The 24835-nt window shown below is 48.9% G+C and overlaps 1 protein-coding gene across 1 annotated transcript in view; it reads left to right on the top strand.

Annotated features, from left to right (window-relative positions):
* Positions 1–3556: 3556 nt before the first annotated feature.
* Positions 3557–24835, top strand: part of MYO5B (myosin VB) — a 119468-nt gene continuing 98189 nt past the window's right edge. Inside the window, exons 1-5 of the mRNA XM_041461684.1 lie at positions 3557–3619; positions 4095–4163; positions 7098–7208; positions 10920–11091; positions 13701–13845. Of these exons, the coding sequence (XP_041317618.1) occupies positions 3557–3619; positions 4095–4163; positions 7098–7208; positions 10920–11091; positions 13701–13845 (560 nt within the window). The remainder of the gene's footprint in view (positions 3620–4094; positions 4164–7097; positions 7209–10919; positions 11092–13700; positions 13846–24835) is intronic.

Genomic DNA, 24835 nt, shown 5'->3' with positions numbered 1-24835 from the left:
TTTTGCCCCAGCTGAACACCAGATTGTTTGTTTGCACTGTCCCAAAGCACCTGGGGCTTTACCTACTTCTGCAGCGTCTGATGACTTACTGGAAGAGGAATTTTGCAGCGAGAGCAGGGCTGTGTGTGCACTCAAGACCTTGACGCTGAACTTGTCACTCTTAATTAAACCTGCAGTAATGAGCGACGCCGAGATGCCACAGAAGTGGTGGGGAGATGTTGGGAATACACGAGTTGTTGGCTGTCAGTTACGTGTAAGACTATTGATTAGTCTTGGAAATCGTCCTGAAAACCACAGCTAATTAAAGAAAAGCCTTCGGGGTACCCCCAGTGTTTCTGTCCTGGTGTTAGGGCTCGCCTGCAGCCCCCCTGTGCTCGTGCCAGTTTTCTGTCTGCCTTTGGTGACATGGGGTTGGTGCAATGATGAACTGAAGCCATTTAAATGCCCCTTCATTAGAAATGCTTCTAATGAGCCAGTGGATAAATGCTGCAGATGCTGCTTGTCCAAGCACTGCTCAGCTGCTGTGACACTTTATGCAAATCATCGTCGGAGTTAATTTGGGCAGGGGAATAAAATTACCCAAGGAGAAACAGAGCAGATTTAGTGCTGCTGGGAGACTTGGAGCCATACATCAGCTCTTCAGAGGGAGAGGAGAATATCCCTGTGCCTCGAAGGCATCGTGAAGCACATGGTTTGCTGAAATTCAGGGGCCCCTGCAGTGTTCGGGGATGGAGAGGTGCTCCCCAAAATTTAGGAGCCCTGCCTTAAAGGAGGCGTCGTCTGGGTGTGCATTTGTGTGTTTGTCCAGAGTCCATCTCCACTAGCATGAGGATGATAGGGAATATGAGGGGTGGTGCAGATAATGCCCATCTTCCTTGGCTCTGCTCTTTGTTTTTGTACATTTTTATCAGCCCTGGGAAACACTCAATTTGCTCGTTCTCATGTTGAGGAATTAGAGATGCTCCTGCAGAGTGCCACTGTCTTTCCCTTTACATTTAACACCCTCAGCAGGTTAGCACTTTCATTCTGTAGCTCAAAATGATGGTTTTGTACTTTTTAAGAAGTAAAACACTATTTATCTTTTCCCCCATCCCTAGAGCATGATGCTGTTGTAGTGTGTGTCCCCCATTTGGAGTTGAAATGATGAATTGCTAGTCCTTTTGGTGTTTGTGGGGATTTAGGGTGAGGAAGAAGTTGGTCTTTTGCTACTAGAGGTCCCTGTTTTGAGTGGATCCCCTCTGGACTCGCACTGGGGACGCTGGATTTGAGTTTTCCACTCCCCCAGCATCAGGCACCGGGCAGGGGAGAGATGCACAACCCTGGGACAGCCCTGCCCACGCTGCAGCAGGCAGGGACGCCCTCTGCCACCCCGTCCTGTGCCCTGTCAGGGTGTGCCAGCTGGTGGTGCCCGGCAGCAGGCAGAGAAGCCAGCCCAGGCTGAGACACCGGGGTCAGCAGGTCCTGCTGCCACGGCACAGCTTAGGCAGCCCTGACCCCAGTCTGAGCTTGGCTTGTCTGTCGGGCAGAAGAGAAGCTGCTCCTGGGATGAAAGTCTCACTCGGAGGATGGGAAAGGGAGGATTATGGTTTGCCATCTGCCTCGGTTTTCAGTAATGTAAATAATAATAAAAAAGGTAATGATCCACAAGCCCCGTAATGAAGATATTTTGCTGCGTCACGGGTGAAGAAGATTTTTCTCCCGAGTCACTGCCAAGCGGGGCAGAAGGGAACTTTAAGGCGGCAGGGCACCCAGGAGAGGTCCCTTTCTGTTGTGGTGCACCAGTTTCATTGTTCTCTTGCACGGGGTGATTGGGAATTTGCACAGAATTGTTTTGTGTTGCACTGTATAGCTTATGTTACATCATGTGGTTTGTTATCCCTCTCCCCATCTCCTGGTCTTTCCCCCACCCACCCCAGTACCCCCGGGGGTCTCTGCCCTGGGTCACCCCTCCCCTCACACTCCTCACTGGTGTCCCACTGGCTGTGGACTCTCCCTCTGTCCCCATCCCGGGGTATAAAAGCTCCCTGCCATGAGGGAGCTCTCTCTTTCCTCCCACGGGTTTGTCTGCCTGATGTGTGTCTTGGAATAAAGGACAACGTTTCCCACGTGGAGAGGAGCACTTCTCAATCTTTTACCTTCATCTATGAATTATCGTGTGGGCAAGGGTCTGTAGCTAGCCAGAGTGGACCCCAGCAGCCCAGGAAACTCGATTCTTCACCTTTCCATGTCCCCCTCCTGCCAGCACGCATCCAGTGGCTCTTCCCAGCACCCACGGGTGCTGCTGATTTGCACACACAAACACATCAACCACAGCAGAGTTGCTCCTTGCACAGGCACCTGTGGGACCCCGCTGCCTTGGGCACAATGGCAGAGCGTGGCCCACACCACCTGTGCTGGCTCAGCCCAGGTCTGTATCAATGAAAATTAACAAAGAGAAGTTTGTTTGGTTTAGCACAGAGGCTGAGAGAGAAGCTGGGGACATCCAGACAGGGGCTGCAAGTAAAGTCCTCTGTTTATTTATTTATTTATTTATTTTATTTCTGGAAGAGCCTCTTCAAATTATCTCTGGGGAGTGATCTTCAATACTAGTTTAAAAAGGAAAATAGGGAACAGAAAAATGACCCCCTGAGTGTGTCACTTTCAATTCCACATGCAGCTTGTACTTTCCTCTTACTTGAGCAGAGTTTGGGAAAACCTCAGTTTCAGTAATAGATGGCTTGTGAGTGAGAGCTGGAAGATGGTTATTGGTGTGTTTGAGTGTAAGCTGCTTAACCATTCACATGCTGTGTGTGTAAATATATATATAATATATAATTCTCGGGAAACCAGGGCTGACATTTGTGCTGGTTTTTCTTTTGCGTGTATTTTTTGTCCTTTTTGAAGGCATCCAGCAATACTGGACACAGAACAATATAGAATGAGGTTAGAAATAAGCCCACTGCAAAGGGAGAAAAGTAGAAGTGTGCTTGCTTTACAGAGAAAAATATACAGAGATTTGTCCTGATTTCCACCTTGTTCTAGGCAACATTTTTGCATTCACCTTTGATTTTTTTTTTTTTAAAATCACTCTTTCTGTTTTCAGCTGAAGTCCTTTCATAGGATTTGTTTAACCTGTGTGGAAGATCCTTTGTCATGACATACCATGTCCTCACCTCTGTTACTGAATTCCCAGTGGTGAGGTGGTTGCTGCTATTTAATTTCAAGTATTTTTGCTGCTGTGCCCTCCCTCTATCTGCAGTTTGTTGGAAGGATGCCCCTGGAAAAATGCCCTTGACCCAGGAGCAATGAAAACTTCCCGCGGTCAGCTGTGAGTGTTGGCATTCCTGAAATAACTCAGGGGATTAAAACCCAGTAATAATAAAGATGGATTTGCTGATGTCCAGCTCGAAGTGAAGACTGGCAACAGCCAAACGGCCCAGACGAAGCTGAGATTGCTAGTTTTTGATATTTTTTTACTTAATGGAAGATCATACAATTTTCTTAATGTAATGAAAATGATGCTCTGTCCACGGAGTTGTAACTCCTTGCCTGCAGACCTGCATCTCTCCTCGCTGAGATGGAGCACGTTGCCCAGAGCTTGCTGGGAGTGCCTTTGGCCAGCACTGAGGGCTTTGAAACAGTAAAACAAGACTGCCTCTTCAAATTTAATGTTGGTTTTAATCTGCATCTGCAGCGGCAGCCTGCTAAAATCTAAATCAAATCAGGAGGTGGGGATTGAATTTATTAAGCTCCTGCTTAAGCTGTGTAGAATAATGCAAGAGGCAGTGAGAGCACTGAATGACTTTAGTTTTATTGGGGATCTGGTTAAAAAAAATCACAAAGTAAACCAGATTTTTAAAAACATTTTTATTTTTAGAGGCTGAGCATGCAGAGCTATTTCTAGTTAATTTTAGCATTTTGTTTAAAGGCATCCTCAAGGACTGAAGGAATCTTTTTCTTAAAAAACAAATTTAAGAAAGAGAAAATGTATGGCAACCCTGGAGTGTCTGGAGGTTGAGTGGCTTTGCCAGGGTTGTGTCTCCTGAGCCCAAAGTCAAGTTAATCCTTCATTCCCTTCAGTGCTTTGAGATGGGCCTGTGTGCCCTCTCCCTTAGAACAAGCTCCTCCGGCAGATCAAGAGGCTGTTAAAGCTCTCAGGAAGCCTGGACAAGGCTCGTGGAGTGGTAAAATGATGCTGGGAATGTGATTATTGGAAGCAGCATCTCACAGGGATGCTCTCCCCACCCACCTGCCCTGGTTTTGGTGACACTGTGACTCTCACCCGAGTGGGTTGGTTTGTCAGAAAGAGGGGGTGTGAGGCAGTTTTGGGAGCAGGTTGCAGAGGTCAGAGGCAGGGAATGCAGGGGAGGTGAGGGTGGTGAGCCCAGCGTGACCCCACCGAGGGCTGCCAAGCCTCCTCACGTTCTGACTAAAGCTGGCCTCGTGAAGATGTACCCGTGACAAAGTGCTTGTGGTTGATAAACCACATATCTGGGATTTATGGCTGCAAGGGAGGGCTCGGATGGGGGTTTGTGTGTCCTGCCCTGCCGGGAGGATGGTGGAGAAGCACAGCAGGATGAGTGGTGCTCCCCTCTCGGGACGTGTGTGTATCACGACAGGACAGCATTGGCGATGCTTGGGGAGCTGCATCCATAGCAGCCTGTGCTAACAGCCCCTGCCTCTGCAGCAGGGTGGGCAGCACTCACTGGGGGAGTGCATGGCCACATCTGGGATCTGCCAGCCAGGGTTGTCCCGGGGCTCCTGGGGCCTTGCAAATATATCTGTCCTGAGTGGTGCATTCTGTCCTGTGGTGCGTTCTGTCCTGAGTGGTGTGTTCTGCCCTGCATGGTGTGTTCTGTCCTGAGTGGTGTGTTCTGTCCTGCATGGTGTGTTCTGTCCTGAGTGGTGCATTCTGTCCTGCATGGTGTGTTCTGTCCTGAGTGGTGCATTCTGTCCTGCATGGTGCATTCTGTCCTGAGTGGTGCATTCTGTACTGCATGGTGTGTTCTGTCCTGAGTGGTGCATTCTGTCCTGCATGGTGTGTTCTGTCCTGAGTGGTGCATTCTGTCCTGCATGGTGCATTCTGTCCTGAGTGGTGCATTCTGTACTGCATGGTGTGTTCTGTCCTGAGTGGTGCATTCTGTCCTGCATGGTGCATTCTGTCCTGAGTGGTGCATTCTGTCCTGAGTGGTGCATTCTGTCCTGCATGGTGCGTTCTGTCCTGCATGGTGCGTTCTGTCCTGCATGGTGCATTCTGTCCTGTGGTGTGTTCTGTCCTGCATGGTGCATTCTGTCCTGAGTGGTGCATTCTGTCCTGTGTGGCTCCTTGCACATGGGTGTGTGTGCACAAAGTCTGGGAAAATCAGCTATTATTATTATTATTATTATTATTACTACTACTACTATAACTCTGTAGTGCTGTGGTCAGGGTGGCTGGCGGGGTGTGGAGCCTCCCACCACCTGGCTGTGGGCAGTGGGTGCTGAGATCTGTCACCCTCCTGTCACATCTGGGTGGCTCCTGGCCGTGGCTGGTGACAAATTGCTGAGGGTGGTGGCCCATGGGACCTCTTGCTGCTGCTGGAGCTGTACCCAGGTGTCACCCTCAAAGCGGTGACAGGCACCCCATTTCAGGCTGCTCCGGGGTCAGTGTCCCTGTCTGCAGCCACCAGCCCAGGCAGGTCTGGGGCTCAGCCCAGCCCCTTGTGCAGGTGGAACATCTGCAGGGCTGCCAAGACCAGCAACACCTTGTGTTTGAAGCTGCCCTGAGCTGGGTACATCCTGATCCTTGGCTATTCTGGGCACTTCTTGAGTGTGTCTGAATCTCACTTTTTGCCAGCAGAGAGCTGGCACTGGATGAATCCACAGTGGTGGGGCTGGCAGGGGTCCCAACCAGCCCCTTTCCCACTGCAGCCTCCTTTCTTCATGGCAGGGAGAGCACTGAAGGCTCATGAGGTGCTAGAGCTGGTGTGCTGAGAAAATTCTAGTTTTCACATCTTTTCCCTCACTCCCTGGTAAAACTGTTGTTCTGGGAATATGATTGTGTGGCTCCATTAACATCTAAAGGTTCCTGCTGCTGTAGCTATTGAGCAGCTCTAAAAATAATTACGTGTGATAACGTATAAAAATCTATTGCTTTTCAGCTGCAAAGTGGCCTGTCAGGTGGTGGCTGCTGCTGTGTTAACTCGTTGGTTGCCACGAAGTGTTACTTGGACATTTTGTGCTGGGGTTTGCTTTCAAATGAAGGCCAAAACCACTTTTGGGGCTCTGGTGCTGCTGTCACTTGGGCTGGCTGGGATTTCCTGGTGCTTTGAGTAAGAGTAAGTTTCTGTAGCTCTCATTTCAACCAGCAGGAGGAAGAGGGGAGAGCAGCCCCAAAGGGCCAGAAAATCCCTGGGTGTTGGAGGGCTCCTGTGGGCTCTGTGGGCTGGAGGAGTCCAGCACCAGGCTGGCTCCGTGAGTCCGACAGCCAAAACCCTCACGGGCACCTGGGCTGGGCTGCACAGGTCTGCCCTGGGGCTTCCCCCTTGGTGGTCCCAGCTTTGTAGGTGCAAAAAGAAAAAGGTTAAATTTAACCAAATTCATGAATTCGTTTAAATCCAGGCATGTTCTTGGAGCCTGTTTTGTGTTCACCTCCAGCTGAAGGAGTTGGCTTTGGTGCCCTCATTTCCCTGCCTCTGCCTGTGGCTGTGGGTGTGGGTCAGGCCTTGCTCTGTGGGGACCAAACTGCCTTGTTTTGAGCAAAATGAACACACTTTGGTGTAGGGACTGCTGGGGGTGAATTGTGTTATTTTGTAAGAGCCTTCTTTTTTTGTTCTCCCAGGGAAATTAAATTCCACATTTACCTTGGGACTTTATCCTGCTTTGTTAGATTGGTAACGAGCCAGTGTACACTTTGTCCAGGAGAAAATTAGACTGAAAATTAGACTTCTGGTCTGTAATTTACCCCAAGAACCAAAACTGGATTTATTTTTTCTTCTACTAAAATAAATGGTTTAGCTGCATTGACTTTACAATGAATGTGAGACTGTACTAACGGAGAATTAATTTATTTCTCATTCAATTTCCTGAGGTTTTATCACGTTTAAACTTTTTCTTTCTTTTCTTTTTCACCTCTCCAGTACACTAGGGTTTGGATTCCTGACCCTGATGAAGTTTGGAGATCGGCAGAAATTATCAAGGATTACAAAGAGGGAGATAAAAGCCTCCAGCTGAAACTTGAAGATGAAACTGTAAGCTTTTGAATGTCATTATTCTTTTTTAGCAATTTAAAGCTTCAAATTAATGTGTGAAGAAGCCTGAGCCATTTCATAATTTCTGTGAAGTGGTTTAAAATGTGTTTTATTGCCTCAACACTTCCAGCTTTTCCCTGCCTGCTCCCTCCCTAGACACTTGTGTTACAGTAGGTTGCAAGAAAAGCCCTTGACCTCCATCATCTCTTTTGATCTCCTGGCAAACTGGTAATAGTCTGTGATACCAGGATGTATTTGTTTTTAATAGCAGCAGCGTGTCAGAAATGCCAGTTTGTGCTTTTTGCTGCCGAACAAATTGTGGAGAGCACGGCTGGTGGCATCCACTCATCCTCGGGTACTGATGGAAAACCCACACATGGCTCGGAGGTGACTGCTGTGCAACAGCTTTCTCCACGCCTTAGCTTTTCTCTCTGAGCACACTCTTACGTAAACCCCTTTTTTCTCTGCTTCATTTTTAAGTAAGAAAAGCTTTTAAAAGGGAAAAACACAAAACTCATTTAAATGTAGATGTTTTCTAGCCAGCGCTGGTTCCAAATGCGCAAACAGCCCGGGCTGTAGCGTGTGTACAGCCAGCAATTAATCACCCCCAGAGGAGGACACAGGCTGGGAGGAGCAGCTGCTCTCTGTTCCACACAAAACCTCATGGGGTGGGACGTTGGGTGACAGCAGGGAATTGCAGATGAAGTTAACCACGGCATTTGCATCAGCTGCAAATTCACTTTATGGGAAGGGAGCAGCCATGCTGTGTGCCCACCACGAGCTGCCTGCTGTAGCGGGAAGAATAAATTCATTTTTTATGAAGAATTGCACCTAAACCATCTTTCTTCATTGAGCAGGTGGGGTTTCCTGAGCTGTGTAGAGTGTGATCTGCTCAGTTGCCTGTAAGAGTTAGTAGAGACCACGCAGTACAGATTCACATGTGCCCAGCAGGGCGAGTAATTCCCATCCTCTCCAAGCCAGACCTTTCCCACTGTGGGGAGCATTTTCCACCATACTGCCTGATGGAAGATGGAGAACAGGAATGAGCTGTGGTTGATTAGGTAGTTTGTCAAAGCAGTTTTTCTTTCAGAGCAGCTCAGGCTCGGGCTGTTGGCAGTGTGTGAGTGTGCCAGGTTTGCAGAGAATGTTGTTGATGTTGGGGTCTGCACCCAGTGCTCGGTGCTGTTGCTTCTTCCTGGCTCAGCCTCAGCTGCTTTTGTTGTCCTGCCCAGTTAGTTCTTCCAGCACAGGGCAGCTTTCTGGGGAGGATAAAGGATGGAGGATGCTTGATGCCTTTTTACCTTCCACAGTGATAAATCTGGCTGAGGAGATGCACAGATGCCACTTTGTGATCCCTTGGAAGCACCAGGCACAGAATCATCATTAGCATCTCCGTGCCTCCTCTGCACTGGCTGCAGCAGCTCCACGTCCTTGTGCTGCTGGAGCTGGGCTGGTCACTGATGGGTGCCTGGGTGCCCATCTCACCCACAGGAGCTCCTTTCTTCCCCTTGTGCTCAGGCTGCCAAAGTACACCTGTCTTGGGTTTCTGTTGCTGTGATGAACCCGAGGTATTAGAAAATCTTTTTTTTCCAGTCCCACAACTGAAGAAGTTGAGATTTGTTGGTTCTGCTTTTCAAGGTTGTTTTATTTTTCCTTATCTATAACATTCTTTCTCTGACCTGCTGAGATCTGTCCAGCAGGTTGGGTTGTGGCACAGCGCCTGCCCTTGGGGTGGTGTTAATTTTTATACTAAGAACTACATGTACTTTATTTACAATCATTTTCCAATAGCTATCACCTATGTTAGTCTGTCTCTACTCTAAACCAATCCAAAAGTGTCACCATCCCAGCAGAAGATGGAGGACAAGAAGAAGGAGAAGAAGGACAGGGCACACCCAGATTCCTCCATCTTGCCTCTTGAACACCATTCTAAAACCCCAAAATTCTGCTTTTTCACTCTGTGACTATCATTCTCCTCAAACTCTTGTGGCTTGTAAATCTGCACACAAAGTTGGTAATTTTTCCCATGGGCTAAAATCGAAGGCACAGGTGTTTTTGACTCCATGCCAAGGTCTCTGAGCCCCTTGCCAGGGTCTTGAATCACCCAGGGCAGCCAGAGGAATGTCCTGGGTCCTGACACACCTGCTCCTATTGCTGAGTGCTACAACCCTCATCCTCCCTTCCTGGCTGAGATCTCCTGCAGTTTTAGTACTTGGGCAGGAATTATTTTTTTCCTCTTTAATCTGGATATTTCCCTGGAAATTAAAGGCACTGAGGAGCCCTGCAAGGTCAAATCGTTTAGTGCAGCTGAGTTCAGGATCAGCAACATTAAAGTACAAGGTGATGAAAGGATTATGAGGTGTTGTAGGTAGTAGCTTAATAAGCATGTCACAGTCATGGTGAAACATGGAACATCTCATTTTGGGGTTGTGCAAGAGACCTTGAGGTCTCTGGGAGTGCCTTGTTTGATGCTTTCCTGTATGAAGTCCTGCCTGGATCTGTGTCATGTTGGTCTGAAGTGCTCTAGCAAAGGGGAGCAGCACTTGTGTGCATCAGTTTGGAGATACCCAGCACACATACCTTCAGGGGATTCAAAGCTGTAGAAAGCCTTTTGTTCCTGACAACCAACATGCATTACCCAGCTGCTCAGTGCTTCCTTTTGTCCTTGTGCTTTAAGTGTCTTCACGGGTTTTGTGCTTTCTGGCTCTGCTCTGTATGCAGGAGTGCTCCCTCACAATGAAGAGCTGACTGTTAAATATCACAGGGCATCCCTGGTGTGTTTGCCATTAAGATGCGAGACCGAGTGCAAACTCTTGAAAATTGGCATTGACAACGTGGAACTGGAGGATAAAACCAGCCTGAGGTTGTCAGACACGCTGAGGGAGCCTGTCGTTGTGCACTTGGGTCAGCCTTCCTTGTGCTGTTTGCACGGGCAGGGATCCAGTGCAGTGACAGGGGTTTTGCTTGGAAGTTGGGATTCCTCCCCTCTGATGGGAGCTGATCACTAGGCCTCCTTTCTGAGGCAGTATCACTGGTAATGTTTTTTTTCCCCTCTAAAGAAAAAAAAAAAAAAAAAAAAAAAAAAAAAAAAAAAAAAATTTCTTTAGTTGATGGCCCTGTTGCTCATTTGGGGACGAGTCAAAAATAGCACAAGGCTGCCCATATGCCAACTTCAGCAGCGTAACCTGGCTCCTCAGACACTTCAGCAGCAGGGACTTCTCCCTGTCTCCCTGTCCTCTCTGCCTCAAGGGGTGCCAGGTTTCAGGTATGAAAGTAAATTGAATTTAAAATGAGCTGAGAAATGGCTCTAATGATAAGAGCCTGGTCTAATTTGGAATGGGGCTGCTTTTCCAAGAGCAGGAAGATGCTTAGATCAGGTGAAGCTGTGGGTTTCTGCAGCTGCCAGTCACTGCTCAGAGCTGGCTGAAGGCTGTTTGTCCCAAGGCTGAAGATGACTCAGGCGTGGCCAGTTTGGTCCTTGTGGACCATCAGTGTCCACCAGGACCATGTGATGGTCAGCTCAAAGCCGTCACCAGAGGGGTGACCTGGCATCTGTCATGCAAGTCCCTAGAGCATTTATCATCAAGAGGCTTTTAGTTTAATGCAGAGCAGGGCACGTAAGCGTTTAACACTAGCAGGAGTTATGCCTGGAAAAGTTACAAGCCATTAAAGGGGCTGTTGTTTTTTTGTGCTCCTCGTGTGTCTCCTCAGCTCTACGAATATCCCCTCGACCTCCCAGGGAGCGAGCTGCCCTTCCTACGGAACCCAGACATCCTGGTGGGGCAGAATGACCTGACAGCCCTGAGCTACCTGCACGAGCCTGCGGTCCTGCACAACCTCAAAGTCAGGTTCCTCGAGTCCAACCACATCTACACCTACTGTGGTGAGTGTCCAGAGCACACCTTCAGCTCCCGAAAGGTTGTGGGGCCACAGAGAAACCCCTTGAGACCATCAACCAGAGGAAATCCTGGGGGCAGTGGGTTAGGGTGGGTGGGAGGCATGAGCATGTGTAAAAGAGGTGGTTTTTGAGGGCTAGTGAGCACTGTGGCCTTGCTGAGCTCATGGTCCATCTGCTCTTGGTGGGAACATCTTGTCAGATGAGTTTGAGGCCAGCCTTGCATGTGCTTGGCAGCCCCCAAGGGGTGGGGTAGGACTTAAAGTAGGGGTAGGACTCAAGTAGGACTTAAAGTAGGGGTAGGACTCAAGTAGTAGGACTTAAAAAACAAGTGAACAGCAGCATGCCAGACAGAGAGGTACTACTGAGGAATGTCTGTTGCAGGTTTTCCTCCAGAAAAAATGCAAAAATCCTTCCAGCGCTGCCATTTCCTTCCTTTTCTTCATGGCTTTAGGAATTATCTAACTCCCAAATTCAGAGCAGGAGGAGGGCAGGTGTGAACTTGGGTTTGTGATTTTTGAGGAGGGTGCCTTGCCAAAGATATTCAGGACAGCAGTTACTTGTGGGTGGACAGCAACAAGTTGCAGCTTGAAAAATTAAGAAGAAAGGAAAGAAGGCAATTCATAGAATCCCAGACCTGTTTGGGTTGGAAGGGGTTTTAAGAATCATCTTGTTCCAATCCCCTGCCACAGGCAGGGACCCTTCCACTGTCCCAGGTTGCTCCAAGCCCCATCCAGCCTGGCCTTGGACACTGCCAGGGATCCAGGGGCAGCCACAGCTGCTCTGGGCACCCTGGGCCAGGGCCTGCCCACCCTGCCAGCCAGCAATTCCTTCCCAATATCCCATTTAGCCCTGCCCTCTGTCAGTGGGAAGCCATTCCCTGTGTCCTGTTAAAGCTGGTGTGTACAGCTGTGACTGCTTTGCAGTTTGGGGTTGCAGAGGAAATAACTGGCAGGAGGGGATGGCTTTTTAAAACAGCACCCTAGAAATATGTAGCCAATGTGGCTCTTAGTAATGTTAACTTTCAGTATTTAATGATGTGTAGGGTTGGATTACTGGCATAACTTGCAGCCTTTTGCACCTGCACAGGTGCCTGCTGTCACCCAAAATCAGTGAGGTTTTGTGAGGGTAGCTTCTCATGAAGGCTCCTGATGGTCAGGAGCGCAGTAATAATGGAGATGCAGGCGTCTGGACTGTGTAGGTTCAGTTGCAAAGCTCTGCCTGGCTGCAGCATGCCTCGTGCTTTGGTTATAAAGTGCTGAGAAAGGCAGGAAGGTGCTTGTCTGAAAAGAGCAGAGCCCTTCAGCTTGGTTTGCTTCTTGGTTTTGGTGAGTCAGGGAAAATTGGCGTGTGACCTGAGCAGAAGCGGGAAGCAAGCAGGCAGGAGCAGGGCTCGGGGAGGTGAGGCAGCTGGGCCAATGTCCTGCAGGGGCAGGAGCTGGGACAGTCACTGACCTTTGCCTTTCCTGGTGTTTGCTGCAAGCTGAGAGCTCCTGTGCTCCTGTAGTGGGAGTGTGCCCGAGCCCTGGGCTGGCTGGGCTGGGAGCACGGGACTGGCCCCAGAGCCAGGAGTGTGACACTGGCTCCAGAGCTAGGAGTGTGACACTGGCCCCACAGCCAGGAGTGTGACACTGACCCCACAGCCAGGAGTGTGACACTGGCCCTAGAGCCAGGAGTGTGACACTGGCCCCACAGCCAGGTGTACAACACTGGCCCCAGAGGCAGGAGTGTGACACTGGCCCCAGAGCCAGGAGTGTGACACTGGCCCCACAGCCAGGTGTACAACACTGGCCCCAGAGCCAGGAGCACAGTGCTGGCCCCACAGCCAGGTGTACAACACTGGCCCCAGAGCCAGGAGCACAGTGCTGGCCCCACAGGCAGGAGTGTGACACTGGCCCCACAGCCAGGAGCACAGTGCTGGCCCCACACCCAGGTGTGCAGTGCTGGCTCCCCAGCCCGGTGCTCCTGGGGCTCCTTGCAGGGACAGCTGAGGCCTGCCCGACCCAAAACTCCTCAGAGGTGGAGGTTGGGTGCAGAGCAGCTCCCTGTGTGTCTGGGCCTCTCATTAGCTCCCAGCTCAGTGCCCAGAGCTGAAGAGGAGGCAGATATGAAAGCCTCAAAGCATGCTCTGGCATTCCTTCCCTGTGATTTATGTATTTCAGTTTGATTTGGGCACATTCTTTGCTGGGAGTTTTTACTCACAACCCAGGCCAGGGGAAGACCCGGGATGTTTGTTTGGGTCTAGCAGAGCTTTGGTTGCACAGGAATTGCTTTTCTGTAGTGCTGGCTCAGGCTGTGTTGATCTCTCCTCACCCCTCCTGCAAAGCCTGTCTTCACACAATGGAGATTATTGTATGTTTTTGCTCTTCTCACCAGCTTTGTGCATCTCCTTTGTAGCTGTACAGGGGCTTACTGCCTTGCTGTTGAAGGGGATGCCGAGATAAGAATTACGAGCCCTTCCCCATTCACTTCCTTTGTTAACTCTCAATCACTGCATTTCAAAAACCTTACCGAAGGAACTAAGACAAGCCCTGAAAACCCTGAAATATCGACCCCCTGCTTGGTTTGTGACTTACCTCCTGTCTGTCTGCCCTCAGGTATCGTGCTGGTGGCCATCAACCCCTATGAGCAGCTGCCAATCTACGAGCAGGATGTCATCTACGCCTACAGCGGCCAGAACATGGGGGACATGGACCCCCACATCTTCGCCGTGGCCGAGGAAGCCTACAAGCAGATGGCCAGGTCAGGGGGTTCCAGCCACGGGGGTTTGGGTCAGAAGCGAGCAAAGATGCCATTAAATGCTCCAGATACTCAGTGAAAGCAAAGTGGTGAAAGGGAGCGTGCTGGAGGTCAGGTATTTCTGATTAATTCTGCCTTGATCCCAGTACTGCACCCAGGCTGCTGGGCTGATGGGGATCCCTGTGGCCCTCAGGAACTCAGGGGGATCCCTCTCTTGTTGCTTCTTGGATGAGTTTCCTGGAAGAAATTCGAACCACTGTGCAAATGTCATGTTTAATAGCTTAGAGGAAACCACATTTCAGATAATTCGGTGAGATAATCAAACTAAATCCAGAAGATAATGTTAGTTGTTGCTTTATGGAGATATTGTGATTTTTGGATTAGGTGGTAACTGGCAGATATTTGGAGATATTTATAGATCCCTAAAAGCAGTGTCTTCACCAGATGGATATGGTGAGAGTTTTATTTATTTCTGTGCTTCTTGTGTTGCTGGGGACAAATGTAGGATTTTGTTCCTAAGAAATAAGTCATGATCCAAAAGAGAACTGGAGAGGAAACTAAAAATTGTTGTACCAGGGATCATTTTATTATAGTTGTCAGGACTCACACAGTGTGTTTTTGTTTGCTTGTGAATTAGCTGAGATTTTTGTGCAGCATTGGCTTTTAATAGCAAAAGTAAGCACTGAACCATTTTCCAAGGCTCTTTCTTTCTGCTTTCTCTGGGTTTTGGTGGTGAGATAGGATGCATTTCTAATAAAAATGAGCTGGATTTCAATCTAGAAATGCATCTGGAGGAGCACTGCCATGGCCAGAGATCGGATGGATGGCATCCAAGCTGAGCCCAGCCTGCAGTTCACTCCTGCAAGTGCTGTGCTCTGGGCAAAGCCTCTTTGAGAAGAGTTCCAGAATTTGGGGAGCTGCCTGCAGAAAGAGGAAGGCTTAGGATTTTGTCCTTGTGTGATTCCACACTGAGCAGCAAGCTGCAGGCTCTTTTTAGAAGATAGCAGGGTTTTGTTGACCTGTGTGGACAGGACCTGTGGGTTTTCCAGGGCAAGTGTCTAAAACACAAGGCTGCAACTCACTTTTCTGCTGAAGTTTGTGTAGAGACAAACTTCAGGTGATGAAGTTTGCTAGGTGCTGTTCTCTCCCACATCCCTCAGGAATCTTGCAGGCAGTGGGATAACAGCTCTAGCTAGCAATGCTTGTCTCTGCTTCCCTCCTTATCAGAATAAAGCTGCTTTTGACAGCAACTCATAAAGGATAACTGCTGTCTCTGGGTGGTTCAGACTGCTGTTTTCAAGGGGACAGGAAAATAACCACTTTCAGAGCTCTTAGGCAAGGTGCTCACTGCTCAGTGCTCCCCTGGTGCTCTCTGTTTTGGGCTGTTATTATTGCAATTGCAGGCTTGGGTACAAAAGGGGGTTTCAGACAGGGCTGAGAGGAGATTGGGACACGGATTATAGGAATCTACCTGGTTATTTGAAATGTGCCTGAAAATGTGGCACACTGAGTTTTAAGTCTCTGAGTGCTCCTGGGTGGGTGTTGTGCTCTCTGCAGCTTGATCCAAGCTTTTCCCTCCACGGTGCTCCAAGGGGAGTGGAGGAGCTGCTGGGGCAGGGGGGGTGGACGGCATAGCTCCTGGGTGATGGATAAAGGGCATTGAAAAGGACTCCTTTTTGCCCTTTTTCAGCTGAAATGCTGACTGTGGGATGCTTCATGTCTGCAGCTCCGCTTTAGCTTTAGGGTGAGATGGGATGTGGCTTGTTAAACCTAAACTGGTGCAAAGATATCACTTGTTTTGCAGTTCAGCTTTTAAACAATTGTATTATGTCTGGTGCAGCCTTATAGATCAGGAATAAAGCTCAAGGCTGCCGTCTCAGAAGGTCAAACTTGCAGGAAAACAGTCTGGCCAGTCCTGGGGGTTTTTGAATATTTTATGTCCATTAGTGGCCCAGAGCACACAGGGAAAGCACAGTGAAGGGGATTGAATGGGATTGAGTGGATGGCAGGGGAAAAGGGCACAAAACTTAAGACTCTGTGTTAAATGAGAAAAATTGGAGGTAATTAGATTTTATTTCTGAGCTTTCCATGCAGAGACAGGGTGCCAGGGCAGAGTGTAAGGCAGTCAGTGGGTACAAGTGTTAGTGACTTTCTCCTGTGCTTTCCCACTGCCTCAACCTCAGTGCCCAAGAGATGGGACAGGAAGCAACTTCACAGGTGACTGTGTGGCATTCGGTGTTTGCTTTTGTCCTGTCATCAGAAAAGGCCAATTTAAAAGGAAGAAAAAGAAAAAAAAAGGAAAAAAAAAGAAAAAAGAAGGAATCATTGATGAGCTGTACAAGGGGCTGCAGAGGCTGTGTAACAACACCTGACCCCTTTTTTGAGTCAGAACTTTTCATAAAGCACCTGAACACCTACAGTGGATTCAGTGTGTGTTAAATCTCCCCTTTAAATATGAGCTTTTCACAAAAATGATGTTTTTGCAGCACTTGCATGTGAAACCGCTTAAAAACAACAACAACAACAAAAAAAGGCAAGTGATTAAAATTAATATGTGACATCCTCTAATTTTTATAGTGACCAGCTCTTTAGAAACTCCCCAGCTACCCGGTGTGGGAGTAAACACACTCAGTTCACTGGAACAGTGCTGTTTTAAACAAAATGAGCAGCATTTTGTTTAACAAAACGAGTCAGTTTGCTCCAAGTGCTGCTGCTGAAGGCAGTGGAATCAAATGTTGGGATGGTGGAAGGATGGATCATTTAGTGATTATTAGTGGTGGTGATGGTTAGTGGTGTTGGGAAGGTGGAGGGATGGATCATTTAGTGATTGTTAGTGGTGGTGATGGTTAGTGGTATTGGGAAGGTGGAGGGATGGATCATTTAGTGATTGTTAGTGGTGGTGATGGTTAGTGGTGTTGGGAAGGTGGAGGGATGGATCATTTAGTGATTATTAGTGGCCCTGGGTTGGAAGCAGTGAAAGCCTTGGGATGTGGATTGCCTGCAGGGCAGTGCAGGCACCTGCTCTGGTCAGGGTCCTGTCCTGGAGAGGTGCAGTGGGGCTGGGGGGCCACAGAAGGTGTTTACCCTCCTGGGAGCAGCCTGAAAGCCGTGGTCACATGGAGGGACAGCATAGCCACTGATGGCCTGGCTGATTCTGGCTTTTCTCGCAGAGGAACAAAAGGTGCCTTGTGTGCCCACATCCTGGCTCTCATTTCCCTGTGTGTCATCCCTCTGGGCAGGAGCCTGGAGTCTGGCAAAAATTCCCTCTTGAAAACCTGCATTTCTGCTGCAGTCAGCCTGACCTGAGCAGCACATGTTTCACACTGCTCGGTGCCAGCACTGCTGAGGTTGAGCTGGGGACAGCTCGGACCCTTCTTGGCAAGAAGGACACGAGGGGCTGGAGCGTGTCCAGGGCAGGGAACAGAGCTGGGAAGGGGCTGGAGCCCCAGGAGGGGCTGAGGGAGCTGGGAAGGGGCTGAGCCTGGAGAAAAGGAGGCTCAGGGGGGACCTTGTGGCTCTGCACAGCTCCTGCCAGGAGGGGACAGCCGGGGGGGTCGGGCTGTGCTCCCAGGGAACAGGGACAGGAGGAGAGGGAACGGCCTCAGGCTGGGCCAGGGCAGGCTCAGGGTGGGCACAGCAGGAATTTCTCCCTGGAAAGGGTGCTCAGGCCTTGGCAGGGGCTGCCAGGGAGGTGCTGGAATCCCCATCCCTGGAGGTGTCCAAGGACTGGATGTGGCCCTGAGTGCTCTGGATTGGTGGCAAGGTGGGAATGGGGCACAGCTGGGACTCCATGGTCTTGAGAGGGCTTTTCCAACCTTAGAGAGTCCATGATTCATGCTCTGACCCCTGAATGTGACCCACTAGTTGTTGCCAGCTCCATGGAGGAAGTTTGGATGGTGACAGTGCAACACCAGCTCCCCACACCCAGCCTTTGGGAGCTTTGCCTGTACTTTTGGTTAGATATTCCCTCTCTTGTGTGCAGCTCCATTTTAATTCTTACCAGCTTGACCTGTCAATGTGATCATCATGTTTTCATGTGATGCTGGGCTGAGTCTATTAGGAAAATCACCACAATGGATATATTTGTGTGACTTTGTGTCTTTGGCCCTTGTCTTTCCCTTTTGTACCAGCTGGGGTTGTTCTGGGCACAAGCTAGGAGTTGCTAGTCCAAGTAAGGTTTCTTATTGCTTTTGGGTTTGGTGAGGTTCTATTTCTTGGTGGTTTTTGTTTTGTGTTGGTTTTGTTGCTGTTGTTGTGTGGTGTTTTTTGGTGGGTATTTGTGGATGCCATGGGACAGAGAGAAACAGCAAGCGTTTCTCACAGCGGCCTGTGGGAACTTTCAGGGAGTTGTAAGGATGTGATAACTTGTTAGTATAAACAATCTGCAGGTGTTTTTTTTCTGCTTTGTCTTTCTGTTCTTCTCAAGGACGGTGTGTGAGGAAGGTGTTTTTGTTAGTTAGCCAATGAAATAGAATGTATCGCATCACTCTATATAAACCACGCGGTTCTTTGGAACAAAGCTTTCTTTGCTCTTTCTACAATCCTGCCTCTCGCCTGTTCCTGTGCCATTCTCGGAGCAAGAGTGACAGGTATTTATTTATCTATTTATTTATCTATCGATTTATTTATTTAAATAAACCCCAGGCATTATACTTAATAGCATACAGAACTGAACAGCACTAGGTGAGAGAGGCATGTGCTGTGGGCAGCGGAGCAGAGGAATGGGCCCTCCCAAGGCTGCCAAACATGTCTCAAAAGCAGGGAGCAGGCAGCAGGCAGAGGTGATCTTTGCCCAAATCATAAATTAAATACTGAAGGTATGGTCAGTCCCCTCCTCTCGGTGTTTTCCATGGGGCAGCTCTGGGTCTCGCTGTGGCTGGAGCATTGTCTCCCTTGTGTGGACCCCTGGATAGTGTGACATGGCAGCAGCCCACGCCAGGTAATGGACACAAAGGGAGTCCAGTGTCCAGCTCTCACTGTGGCAGAGATCTGGGGTAGTAAAGGGCTTGTGAAAGTCTCCTGAGAAGTGCAAGGACTGGGTCAAGTGCCGTGGGCTTTATTCCCTGGTGCCTCCGTCTGGCTGATGCTTTCACAGGTGCATCCCAGCAAAGCTGTTCCAAGAGGCCAGGCAAAAATATTTTGGGTCTGTTTCACATGAAACTGCTAAATCCGAATTGCAGAACAGTGTATGTTCTGCCAGGAGCACGGTAGGGCTCTGCAGGCCTTACCTGACCCCTGCAATGTTAGTGGGAAGGCAATTGTCCTGGTGACCTGTTGGTTGGACTGGAGTTTCCTCCTTCCCCGCTTGAGGATCAGCTCACAGTGTTGTCGATAGTCCAGAAGAAATGAAATAAGAAATGCAGGAGTGATTTGATGGATGAGTTCAACTTCTGCATATCTTGTCTGAACTGCAGCTCAGTGGGTACCAGATAACCCCTGCCTGGTGTGTGCAGCTCCAACCGGGCTCAGCATCTGCTGTGTAATTCCCGAATTGTAAATTGTGTGGAAATAGGGTGCCTCCTTTCTTCAACCCCACTGCCCACATGCTGATTCTGTCACCAAGTTCTCAAACACTTGGACTGCAGGCAGGTAACTCTTTGTAGCAGTGGCTTTCCATTTTTATTGGAAGTTGGTGCTCCCAGGCTTTGTGCTGCACTGTCAAAATCGCTGCTCCCTGCAGCCACAGGGGAAATGTCTGTGTCCTGCAGAGAGGCAGGTGCCACTGGGGCTGCCTGAGGTGACCACGGCTCTCTTTTCTGCTCTGGAGGGCAAGGCTGGAGCTGGAAAAGAGCAGAAATTGCAGCTACAGCCCTGCACACAGGCAAATAGACTCAGGGAGGGGTATGGGCACGGCGGGGGATGCCTTTCATAGCACTTGAGATTTCAAGCTTTTACAGGAGGATTTAAAGCCGTACAAAGAGAGAGCAGATAGGAGTTAAAAGAGAGATTAACCCCCGACAGAGATGTGAGGGGAATCAGACTGGCACGGTAAATAAGGCTGAATCCTGTGTTATATTAAAGGGTTTTGTCTCCAGGGGAAAGAGGCTGGGTGGGGGCTTGCAGGGAGCTGTGGGGCTGAGCTGTGCTGCTCCTCACCAGGGCTGTGCAGCAGGGATCATCCCAAAAATAAAGCTCTGGTCTGTTTAAAAAGGGGACCCGAAGAAAAAGAACTCAAGAGCCTTGAATTTAGGAAACCGTAAAACTGAGGGGCTTCTCTTCTGCTTAGAGTTAAAAGTGGGATGGGGATGAGGGGAGGAGGTTTTGCAAGAGCTATCTCATGAATGTGCTGGTGCTGGTGTAAGATCTCAGGGATTGCTTTTCTTCTCTTGAGGTGATATGTAGAAAAAAATAAATTGGGAGACACTCCAGGAAATGTTTCCCAGGAATTGGAGGAGAAACCCTCTGGTCTTACTTGCTGTGGGAGAGAATAGAGGTGCTCTGAGAAGCGGCCAACTAATGAACTTTTTAAAAATGAAATTTTTTTTTTTTTTTTTTTTTTTTTCATTTTGGCAGTTTAGAATAAAGACCGTGCTATTTGCTAACAGATTTAATAATAAATGAAACATCCCTTATAGAAAAATCATAAATACTCATAAATGGGACAGAACTGGCATGGGAAAGCTTAAGGTAGAGAAAGGCCTGAAAGTAATGTGTGTCTGTGTGTGTGTGTGTGTGTCTGTGTGTGTGTGTGAAGTATCACTGACCAGGAAGGAGGGATAATAGCCTACATCAAACATGTAACTACTGCTGTGATGCAGGAGAACTGCTGGAGCTCTGAGGGGAGACAGCTGTAACACCAAGTATCACTAAACATTCAAAACAGCCCTTATAAGCAGCATAATTACATCAGAACCCAAAAAATTGTGATTGGCCTTGCCCACCTCCCAGTCACTGCTGGTCACCTCACATCCTCAGTGAACTTCTGGAGGTCTTGGGATGGGGAACCCAGAGCATGGTTTCTGAAAACCTCTTTCTGGGGTTTTCCTAATGTTCATCAACTGATTAATTAGTCAGATGGTACTGCGGGAGTTTTCCAAGCAGCAGTGGCTTAGGATGGTGGTCAGTCAGAAGGACCTTCTTTCTGGGACTGGCATGGGGTGGAAGAACAACTGACTTTTCCTCCTGGTGCTCCAAAGCTGATCTGCTGGCACAGCATCCCAGGGTTCCTTCCTCTCTGTGGTGCTTTTTGGGAGGACACAGCCCCACTCCTCCTGCCTCTGCAGCGCTCCAGCAGCTTGCAGGTGGCCTGGGACGGAGCCAGGGATGCTCTGTGGTGTGATCCTGGCACAGAATAGAGCATCAGGGTGCCAGAGAGCTGGGGAAGCTGGCCGGGTGCGTGTTTTTCTCTCCTTGGGAACGGCACACAAAGGAATTGCTGACCTCGTTTCCGTGAGGCCGCGGAGCTTGTGCTCCTCCTCGACGGGGTGTGCAAGGCATCAGTCCTGTGGGAAGGTCATCCAGACTGGGCACAGCTCAGCATTTCGCAGGAATGCAGAGTTGTGAGGGTTTTCTGTGCTGATGGAGGGGCGTTTCCAGCCGCCTGTGTGAAGTGTTTGGGGAGAAGGGGCATTAACAGGCCAGGGCCTGTGGGAGTCCCAACGCTCCCGTGGGGAAAACGCCTGGAGCGCTGGAACGCCTCATGACAGCACTCTGACCTCTGCAGAGACGCCGTGGTCTGCTCCGTGGGGTTTGGTCCTGGCGTTGGGGATGTGGGGTGGATGGGTGTTAAAGAGAGGGAGCAGCCCTGCCCTGCCGAGCTGGCGGAGCGCGCCGCGCAGGAGAAGGTCAGTGCTGCACCTTGCCAGCTCCCCATGTGCCTGCTCATCCTTGCCCATTCCAGGCCAAACTGCTGCTTTTAGGCTTCTTCCCAGCAACTGAGACACTGAAGGCCACATTTTCTGTCTGGCTCCTTGCTGATACCCAGTGGGGTGTGAGCAGATGGGCTCCAAAGCTGCGCAGGGTGGATTGCAGGGACAGCATCATCCCCAGTGCACCTCAGAATCACAGAACATGCCGAGCTGGAAGGGACCCATCAGGATAATCAAGCTCAACTCAAGTCCAGTTCTTTGGAATCCAACTCTTTCTTTGTGACCAGACTGTATTTTGAGAGTAATATCATATTACTCTGATATGGCTGTGGGTTGTAGGTGAAAACAGTGTTATCTTCCCCCATGGGTATGTGCCACTGTATCAAAAGTTATCCCTACAAAAAGAAAATTATCTATGTTAAATATAGTTTTCTGTGTAAAAAAAAGAAGGACCAAAAAACCATTGTGTAGGGTAACCCCTACACAATTTATGAAAGATACAGAGTAAGAAATGACCCAAATGAACGTGTAGCTCCTGAAAATCTGTCCTTGTAGTGCTGCTGGCTTCAACAACTGCACCATAAAACATGCATTTGCAGCTGATATTTGAAAATGCAAACAGAAGACAAGTCCTTAAGCATTCTTGTTCACCTGGATGAAAAATATCTTGGGTTTCTCTGAGGGAAAAGTGTAACTGCCCCTAAATTGTGGTTTTCTGTTTGCCTTGAGTAACAATGCCAGGGATTTAAAAAACCCAAATTAGATCCAACAAATAAAAGAATCTGCTGCCACTCTCAATAGTCATGCTATTCCAAATTCCAGTTATCCCACAGAAATGGGAACAACTCCTGGCTTCAGAGACCACTTCAGAGGAGGCTTTTCTCTGTGTTAGGATGCTGCAACACTCTGATTTTCACCTCCAGAGTGCAACTTCTGTTTGCTTATTTGAAGGCAGAGTTGTGTTTTGCATCACTGTCATTAGCACTTGAGGGATGCAACCCAGTGGTAGTTAAGTTATTACATTTTGTATATTTCTAACAACACAGTAGCTATGCTTATTCTTAGCCTTGCAGCACTGTCAATGGAGAAGTGCATCGGGGCTTTTGTGGGCGTTCTCATTGTGGTCAGGCTCAATTCAAACCACAGTACTTAAAGGATTTTTAATCTTCAGATTGCTTTATGAACACTAATCCTCCAAGCAACCTGAAAGAAGTAGGTTAAATATGATTTCCATGGTGGAGAGACTTATTGACTCGTTCCACGATGCAGAGAATTAGTGTCAGATCTAGGATTAAAGCTGGAGTGACCCCTGACAATTATTCACAGGGTCTGGCTCTGCCTTCATTTATTCCAGATCCTTTTCCCTCTTGGAAAAGCTGTGTTTTTAGTGCAACTGGTTTTGCTCCCACTGCAGAATTCAGGATAAAGTTGTGCAGTTAAGCTGCTTGTGCCAGTGGTGATTTTCTGAAGGGATGACTATGAGAACAAATCCTAGATGTTCCAGGTCCCTCCTCATGGGTTTGGATTATTGCTTTAAAGAAAGCTGACTTTGGAAAAATTCCGACTGGTGATATATATGTCCGAAGAACATTTTGGGTATATTTGTCTTCAAATACTGTTTTCAAGCAGTGTTGCTGAAGGCTGAGGGTGTACATATCTGCACTGAGGTGTTCCCTGTCTCCTCTGTCTCCGTCAGAGCAGTGGTGGGAACCATCCGTGGATTCAAACCCTTTTTTATTGCAGTAGCTCGACCATGCCCTTTTCTGGAGTGAGGATTTTCCAGGGATGTTCTGCCCTGGATTAATTAGATAAAATGGTGAGGGCTGCACACGGAAGCACTGAGCAGTGCCACACCTCTGACTGCTCTGATGCAGTGCTCTGTGTCCAGCTGGGCAGCTTGGGGTGTGGGTGCTACTCCACACCTTTCCCAGGCTGTCTGGGGGCTCCTCTCAGGGCAGCAGTGCTCTCTGTGTTGCTGCAGGTGAAGGACTGACTGCTTTGACAGGCAGGGAAATATGTTCCCTGGATGTAAAGGCCGATAATTAGCAGCCTGTGCTAATCAGCAAAGGAATCTGAGGTGCCCTTTCTCTTCATAGCCAACTGACTTTTGTTTGCCTTGGGCAGCACCTTTAGATGTTGCCTTTCAAAAATGGTATCTATTAGACTTTTAGAGCAGATATAAAGAAGGAATTTCTACTGGTTGCCCAGAGCAGCTGTGGCTGCCTCATCTTTGGGAATGTCCAAGGATGAGTTGGATGGGGTTTGGAGCAGCCTGGGGTAGTGGAAGGTGTCCCTGTTCATGGCCTTTACTAGATGGCCTTTAAAGGTCCTTCCCAACCCTAGCATTTCTATGATTCCATGCTGTTTTTCATGTGTTGTAAAAGCACCAGTGACCCCCTCTTAGTTTTGCTGGCTGGAGACATCACCCATCTCTTGCTGTGTGTGGTCTTGAGGGGCACTGCTCTCAAGCTGGCAAACACCTGCAGAAAGATGTGTAACCCACCTCCAAAGCACCTCTGGAGCTGCTGGTGCCTCTTGCATTGAAGAAACAGTTCTGGATCTTGTTCTGGCTGGACTTCTGCTCCCTTGTGGTTTTGTTTGCCTCTCTGATGGGTGGGGGATGTAGCCCAGATCGTGGTGTTTGTTTTCCAGCCTGAGCATCATGTGAGCTGTGAGCCATGGGTTGAGGAGCCCTGATGCACTTTGTGGCAGCATAAAAAGTTGTGGTGGCAGCCCTGAGGTGCTCAGGAGCCCACCCAGCCCCAGGAGGAGATGGGGCTGCACTGCCATGCTGCAGCAGAGGCAGTGTTCACCCACAGACACTTCATTTTATCCAAGTTCTTTTCAATAATAATTTTCTCCTGCGCTGGCCCTGCCAAAATGGAATGTATTTTAAGCAGCCATGCTGCACACTGTGCCTGTATGGTGGCCAAACATTTCAGTGTCTTTTATTCCACACTGAACACAAACACCTCCTGCCTGGCTTTAACCATTTCTGCTGCCTGAGCATCCTGTGTGCTGCCATCTGCTCCGTGGGGTTCATCAATCTTCCCCTGCTGGCACCAGCAGTTGGTTAAGTTGTACACTGGAAAGGCTCTAAAGCCTTTATTCCTGAAAGCTTTTATTCCTGAAGTTGGAAAATAAATGTCTGAACATGAACTATCCACCAAAAAACCCCAGAGGAG

Source organism: Pyrgilauda ruficollis, unplaced genomic scaffold, assembly GCF_017590135.1.
Source record: "Pyrgilauda ruficollis isolate IOZ18807 unplaced genomic scaffold, ASM1759013v1 scaffold150, whole genome shotgun sequence".
In the NCBI taxonomy this organism is placed as follows: domain Eukaryota; kingdom Metazoa; phylum Chordata; class Aves; order Passeriformes; family Passeridae; genus Pyrgilauda; species Pyrgilauda ruficollis.
This window is presented reverse-complemented; position numbering and strand designations above follow the sequence as displayed.